Source organism: Sinohyriopsis cumingii, chromosome 12 (genome assembly GCF_028554795.1).
Source record: "Sinohyriopsis cumingii isolate HCF-2022 chromosome 12, ASM2855479v2, whole genome shotgun sequence".
Taxonomy (NCBI): domain Eukaryota; kingdom Metazoa; phylum Mollusca; class Bivalvia; order Unionida; family Unionidae; genus Sinohyriopsis; species Sinohyriopsis cumingii.
Window position 1 is genome coordinate 116121772 of NC_142972.1, and position 8186 is coordinate 116129957.

The 8186-nt window shown below is 34.9% G+C and overlaps 1 protein-coding gene across 1 annotated transcript in view; it reads right to left on the reverse strand.

Annotated features, from left to right (window-relative positions):
* Positions 1-8186, reverse strand: part of LOC149787301 (uncharacterized) — a 98943-nt gene that overhangs the window by 89072 nt on the left and 1685 nt on the right. The window contains exons 2-4 of the mRNA XM_089977839.1: positions 7873-7987; positions 3907-4045; positions 2626-2793 (exon numbers count right to left, since the gene is read on the reverse strand). Of these exons, the coding sequence (XP_089833965.1) occupies positions 2626-2793; positions 3907-4045; positions 7873-7959 (394 nt within the window). The 5' untranslated portion in view covers positions 7960-7987. The remainder of the gene's footprint in view (positions 1-2625; positions 2794-3906; positions 4046-7872; positions 7988-8186) is intronic.

An 8186-nucleotide genomic window follows, 5' to 3' on the forward strand; every position in this document is an offset into this window, starting at 1 on the left:
AGCTTTCATATTAAATGATAAATTTTGGTCAAACCTCCGTTCTAGAGATCTACACACATGCGCCACAAAAAGGAGTATTGCTGGTGAGTGAAAACAGAATTGGAACATTTCTAGGCAATTATCCAAAGTAGATTTAAAAAATTCGGCTGTTGTCTCAACATTACCAGCCTTTTTAATAATGTTACCATTGTATCCATTGTGGGAAAGTTGGTGGGAATCGGCTGAGATACTGACAATACTGATTTAGTATATAAAATAGCAACATATTTCTTGTGAAAAGCAATGACATGCGTACATGAATATCTGCTGATATCTTCCCTTTTGCATGACAATGTATCAACAAAGCTTTAGGCTTAAACTTGAATGCTGCAACGGTAACATTGCCTGACCATACTAAAAATCACACAAATTTTGCTATTCTCTGTCTTGTATCTTCAAAGAGGTTTGACGCATAAAGGTGTAATGATAGCTTATTGAAAGGGAATATTTCTCGACGTCAAAATGATGCCTAAATTACTGCAGAGTTTCACTGTAAATGCAAACATCATTTAGAAACCGAGGGCTGAATTTGAAGCAGTAATATAAGATGTTCATGACATTTAGCTAGTTTTTGGATCAAAATTACATCAGGTACCTCTGTAAATAAACGAGGTCTTTTTCTTTGCAACATGTTCTAGGCTGACAACAAGCAGGCACGTTAGGGATAGGCTGACAACAAGCAAACACGTTAGGGATAGGCTGACAACAAGCAGGCACGTTAGGGATACGTTATTTATAGGCTGACAACAAGCAGGCACGTTGGGGATACGTTATTTATGACCCACACAAGTCAAATGTTAAGCGGTGTTGAACTTCGGCGCTTGCTCAAGGCAGAAAATGCATTCAGTTCTATTCTCAAGGTGCGATTCGAAATCTACTCGGCCCAGGGACGAGTTAGCAGTAACGTCTTAATCGGCCAAGCCAAATTTTATCAGGGACGAGTGGGTGCGTGCTTTCTTTGAGCCCTGCACATATATATAAAAATAATTGTATGTGACGGCAGCATTAGCACAAGCAAGAAATGGATAAAAGGGTCGCTTTAAGTTTTAAGTTCTTTTGAATACTTGATTGTTGTGACATCTTAGCTAATAAATCATAACATTTTTCAATATTACACCAAGTGATGGCTACTCATGGAGGCACGGGTTCCAGCTGGACGAATGGGTCTAATGTGCTCGCCTTTACAAATTAGTGACATCTCATCTGTGGTAATGGATTAGAGTCTCGGGCTCATCCAACGTGTGTATCTGAGAAAGTTTGCCAATAGCTTGCTGAAGGTCTGGGTTCTTCCTGCGTTCTTCCTTCCCCTAACATATTGACCGCCATGTATAATCTATCGTGTGCACAACCCGCAACAATAACAACAACATGACGTTATAAACGACTGGATGAAAAGCAAAAGGGTTATGTCCAAGAAATTTCCAATGATTGTAAAGTCAAAGTGTTATGTCCAAGAAATCCCAATGTCATTCTCTGTAATTTCATTATAATACGCCATGCCACATTTTAACTGAATAAAGTCGACATGTTTTGTCATTTGATTCATAAAAACACATGTGTGCAGTCATGAAAAAATTTCAGAAACTTCATAAGTAACTGCAATATTTTTCTGGTCAAAGCTCGCGAATGTTATAAACTATTCTACTAAATAGTTGTTTTTCTATAAGCGGTAAAATTTGTTAGCTCCGAATTTAGTCACGTTAATATTGCCTAGCCTGGTTATATGTTCCTGAGACAGGGCAGTCGCCAGAATATATATATAATAAGAGCATTACGTAATGTTCCCACTTCGTCCTCATGATAAAAGTGCGGTTGCAACAGAGACAAAATGAAATGTAACTGCCGAGTTCATGAATATTATGACCTACGTACTACATACCGTATCACAAAACAAAGTAGTTTTCTGGAGGACTTTACACAGGAAAGTTTGTATTTGACTAGGTTTATAGAACTCTATCGCTTGCCTCCAAAGACCAAAATGGCACTACCTCTATGTAAAACAAATGTGGCACGTTATGTGCCTATTTTATGCATTCTATCGGAATACGGAAACGTTCATACTGGGAAAAGATTTTAAAAATACAACAGCAACACCAACAACAACGAAGAAAGAAAGAAAACAGAATTAAGATGGATACAAGAAAAATATAAGTCACCCCTCCAATAATTTCAAAAGTTCACTAGCTTTTAATAAAGAATGTATAACTTATAAAAAGCATACAAACTTGAAACATAGATATATAGTACGTAAAGATTAGTAGGTGAAATTTTCATTATTTTAGTACTACCCCACGCCAACATCCAACTCCTTTTATACTCTCTTTTTGAATCGAATCAGGCAGTGATCTTAAACAGTTTTAAGCATGCGCATTAATCTACTCTCAGCCATGTAACTTCTGTTGTCTTTTCTCATCCCAAAATATCACGATCAAAGTCAGATTAAAGTATTTTATTTCGATAACAGCTCAGTTGGCCCTGTACCACCATATCAATGATATTGCAATATTGAATGAACATACATTAGTGATAAGATATATTTATATGCTAAGAGAACAACGTTTCAAAGACGATTTTAATTTTACTTACCAGAGCAACTACGTATATCCTCTTGTAGAACGTTAAAGCGGTAGGTCGGGCAGTGACATCGAGCTATCGTCTCATTCAGAGTACGGAAACAAAGACCTTCACATACTTTTTTGTCCGCAAGTTTGTCGCATATTCTACCTGTGCCATGGCGACTTATTGTTGTAGTTGCTAAAAGCAGACGATATCAGTCCATTAAAAATAGAAGACTTGTCTGAAGTAACTAAGCACAGCCACGAAAAAACCATAGTCGGTCGATGACGTCTCTGTCAGAGACATTTTGAAATAACACATTTAAAAATACACCTCATTTAATATCATCATATGTAACACTATCTCCAGAGATAGTCCAAACAACATGGCTTAAAGTGGTGCTTGGGAAACATCTCTTTATGGTACGATTACAATATATAGATATACACATACATCGATACATCCATCCATCCATCCATCGATATATACATTGTGTGTGTTTAATGTTTTTGTTGATGATTACAGATTGTAAGGGTCATTCATGTCATAAAAATGGGAAATAGCTAATTTATGTCCATGATTGTGGGTTTCTTCTTTAAGATAATATCATTTTGATTGAAAAGATGTTTAATTGGAAATTATAAGGTCGGCCTGATTTTTGACTGGTTGGCCGCTAAAATTTCAGTGAAGGACCTGACCTTGTTTGCAATTTAGAATGTTCTGGAAATGAAACCATGACCCTCATCCTGGTTATGTTATTGTGCCTATATTTTTTATATAAGGTTTATTTCATTCCTATTCTATACATCTGTGGTGAAAACAATATATAAGTTGTGTTCAATTATTAACTGAAAGGATTTTTTTATTTCGATTATTCATTGGAATTGTAAAGTGCTCATTGACTGTAGGATGAAATCACTATTTTGGGATTAATGTGAATTCATTTAAAAACATTCTGGATGATATCATTGTGACACAGTAAGACTGTTAGCACATCGCCACATTCAAAGCTAGTGGCATATGAACACATTGAAGATTGAGCTTCATTCGTAATACTACTGCAACTAATTTTAAATAGTATATGCTTTGGACTTTGGATTTGTTTCATATCACAACATTTGTTTTTCGGTGTTACTTAGGTCAACCATATTTATATATGAGTATGTTCTTTGTAAACAGCACAATGTAGGACACGAGTACAAATTGATGACCCCCTTTTTTAAGAAATTATCATTATCTTCAAGGCAAAAGACAGACAAAAAGACAGAGAAAGGAAAACCAATCACATAGAAACAGTGAAGGAATGAATACCGATTGCAAATTTTCCGATGCCCTTGAGATTAAATGCAGAAGTTGTTTTAGTCTGATCCTGCCATGTTTCTATTTTTACCCCTCGTTGACGGACTATGATTTCAGACTCGTCTTGTTCATCTACCATGAAGTTAAGGGGCTGTAAAAAAATGAAATTATATGAGAAATGTACTCGAAAACAAGCAAAACTAACAGTAGAAATGTATTGGGAAATTCACGTTACAACGATTGTTCGCAGGGTTTGGTTCAAGTACATGTTACATCGGGACTGAACATGCAATTTATGTGATGCGAGTATCTGAGTGATTCATGTCATCAAAATATTGCTATAATATCGGTGGAAAACTTAACGATTTATAAACTTTTTGACACCCGAGATACAGACAGGCCGATAGATGTATAGCTAGATGAATGGTCTTATGTCACGTGTTTAGGCTCGAATAAAAAGTAACACAAGAAAGAGTGAAAACAACAAGCTTTGAAAAATACAATAATAATTTATTTTTCTGGATAAATTCTGTAAAAATGAAAAAATATGATCTTACGGTTTTAAGAATCAGATCCAAAAATAGTCATAATAACAAAATGTTCCAATGATTTCAAATTCGAGTCCCGACGAAGAATCCAAGATGGACGATGACGTATGCTGTAATCTGTAGTATTGAAGTCTACAGTTCCTTGTAGAAACAAGAATTATCACTCCGGTTTTGAAAATCTAAATAAATTTCTTATAAGAACTGTCTTAGAGTAAAGTAAGACTCTCACATGAACGTATGTATTTTCCAAGAAAAAAAGAATTAATCCTTTCGAATCCAAATAATTTGAAATAACTCCAGACAGCACATCATACAACTTCCAGTGTAACAGCCTAACTTCTACTGAGAATAATTCTCCAAAACAGAGGTATATCGTCTTAAAAAACGTAAAAAGTAGGTCACGTGATCATGTTCTCAAAACTCGCAGAAATCAGGTACTTGTTAAATATCACGTCCACCCCGTGTGGCCCTGACGAAAACCAATCACTCCAGTCCAAGAAATATATATATTTTTTTTAAAAATTGTTTACATCTTAAACACACAGTTCCATCATGACCTCGACAACATCCAATTATTTTAAAATTAAAATAAAATCTGTTTACGTGGTTGCTACTAATTTTCAATCGAAGTCAGGATCTAGATCAACACCTGGTGTTTACAAAACGAAGAGCCAAGGTCAAACCATTTTCTGAAAAATGTGTTATCTCCAGTGAATAAATTTACATTACAATATCATGTAATGAAAATATTTTTTTAGATTGACAAACAATTAAATTGAAATAAATATATTATTAATCAGATATAACTGAATCAAATATACATAACAATGGATAAATACACTATGCTTCAGTGACCTCTCATAATGTTTAGTATATAAATAACGAGCACGCAAAGGAAAATATAAACTGGGAGAGGAGAGGAGTGGCGAAGTTACATCACTTGATGATTTTCGAAATTTAATTTCAGCTCCATAGAGCAACGATGACTTATTCATTTTTTCATTCTCGCAAGACCATCATATGTTGGCTCAGTGTCAAGCATTCTCAAATGATTTTCATTGCAACATGTACCATAATATATTCAGTGAGATGTTTTATTTTGCCACTGCAGTCTTGTGTTCAAAAACAACATTCTAAAGTGTTAACCTTTATGATTTTCATACTTTTTCACAGTTTTACAATTCAATATGTAAATCAAATTGGTGTCAAAATTGAAATATGATGGGTAATATTAAAATAACTGCCTGTTTTCAAGAGTTTTATTATGCATAAATTAATTAGCAAATCTCACAATTAGTAACCATGAAGTTCGCAATAAAACAACCGGACTTGTATAAACTTGATAATTTGGATGTTACGATGAAACCCACTACGTTCTTAATGCTTTATTCAAAGCGTACGTGCCAAAGATTCCATGAAATTGCTGTTGCTCGTGATTATCTTTTTTCTACAATATTTTGTTGCGGAGAATGTTTTGAAATTACCGATAAAAAGAGATTTTTTTTAACTACTTTGGTGTATTCTTGAAAAAGCAATGAATAATAGTTATCAAACAATGAGGCAAAATCCGGCTGAATTTCAGTATTAAAGGGAGCTATCAGACTTACCAAAAGGCGTATATTTTTATTTTATTCATTGAAAATCTTTACAAAAGACGAATTTCCGTGTTCGAATCACCAACAACACGTACGACAACCACCACTTTTGTGTGTCGATTTCAGTTAGTGTTTGCGCAAATTTACTTTCGCACAAAACAGTTATCTACCGAGCAGTCTTTTCAAAGATATTAAACAGATGATCGTGGTCACGTGATTGTTGCGAGCAATAAATTACCCTTTACATAAAACAGTCATATGAATTGAAAGTACATACATGCTATATATAGCAAGACAAGTCAATATTTTTTTAAAGTCTTTCCTCGAGTTTTTTTTTATATATCGGACATTAAAATAAAAAGACTCCATCGTCATTTAAACATCGACGTCTGTGTTCCTCGAACATTTTGAAATAAATGCAGCATTTAATACAACGTCTCTAACTGGATTCCTTGGCTAATTATTTTGTATTCATTTGTCCTTGAACCGCTAGACAAATTATTCTGTGTTTTGTACCATTACAAGATTTCAAATCAATGTCCTACTGATAAGAAGGGTCATGGTTAACGGCTATTTATTTATTATTTATTTTTGTCGTCTCCTGTACACCTGCATGTAAATAATTTTTGTATTTGATTGGATTGAATTGGATGCTGACTCCATTTTGCTTCCACGACAAGCATTTTCAGTAATCAAACTACTCGATGTAAACAGTGGACCAAACATCTTTATCTTTATCTATAAAAACAAACATCTGGTGTATTAGGAATCACTGTTGAAACATATTTTTAGGTATGCAATCACGGCTCATACTGGTGTATTAGGAATCACTGTTGAAACATATTTTTAGGTATGCAATCACGGCTCATACTGGTGTATTAGGAATCACTGTTGAAACATATTTTTAGGTATGCAATCACGGCTCATACTGATGTATTAGGAATCACTGTTGAAACATATTTTTAGGTATGCAATCACGGCTCATACTGGTGTATTAGGAATCACTGTTGAAACATATTTTTACGTATATAATCACGGCTCATAAGGAAACAACAACGAATCAACGCAGTTCACCTAACTGTCGCGCAGTGAATACTTTCACCAAGAAAGATGGCAGAAGTGACGTGTCACCAAATCAGTCAATTCCAGTTTTCAGTTTTGTTCACCAGATGTACCAATAAGAGGATTTGTTCTTGCAGGTTTTATGTGGTTATTTCTTTTTCTTTTTAAAACCCCCAAATAAATATGGAACTTTTCAGTGCCAGGTACAAGAGGATGATGAAATATTGCCTCCTCTTCCTTCAGTGCCACCCTCGCGAAGCCCCCTTTGTTGCTAAAATCACCTTGAAATGTGGAGGAAAAAAATCAAGAGCTCCTGAAACCCAACACGGCGGCCCCTAAACCTGGGCTAATAAAAGTGGCACCCTCCCTTTTTGTCATTCTGGGGTACATAATATTTCTTACTTTTTTGTTGTGTACCACCTCTGAATTTCTTGTTGGTCTAATTTACTGTGTGAAAATAAGTTAAATCCATTATGATATTTTCCTGTTCTATACATTATTTACTGTGAGGACATTTCAAGCACGAAATCTACATTCATTTTCCAGAAAATAAAACAAACAGCTATTCAGAAAGGAAGCTGCGGTACATAGCTAATAATGTGTTAACGTGCCGTTAAAAACCATCCAACCAACCATCTACCGAAACTCCTCAGATAGTCTGACACGAAATAAAACAGCATACGACTGCGGGAAGAAAATTTGTTGCGTTGTAAACGAGTTGATTTTAACGTTGTGAAGCGGTCTTTCAACTGGTACAACCATGTAATTCTTACCGATTCCATAGTAGTTAATTTATCAATAGATACATTGGTTGAGCAAGACCCTTGCGCTGCATTAAAACCATCCATATCAGATAACATACAAATCCTGTTGCGAACGAAGTGTAACCTGCAAAAGGAAAGAAATCCTTGTAATAACTGCATGGATTCATCAAAAGTGTAAGTGTCACCATGAAAACTACAGTCTTCATTTACGGAGTTAAATGTCCAAAAATAAACATTACTAATTATTATTTTGATATTTGGAAGCATTAATGATGTTGTCATATAGAGTTGTATACGGAACCACTAAAGATCATGTCCTGTGG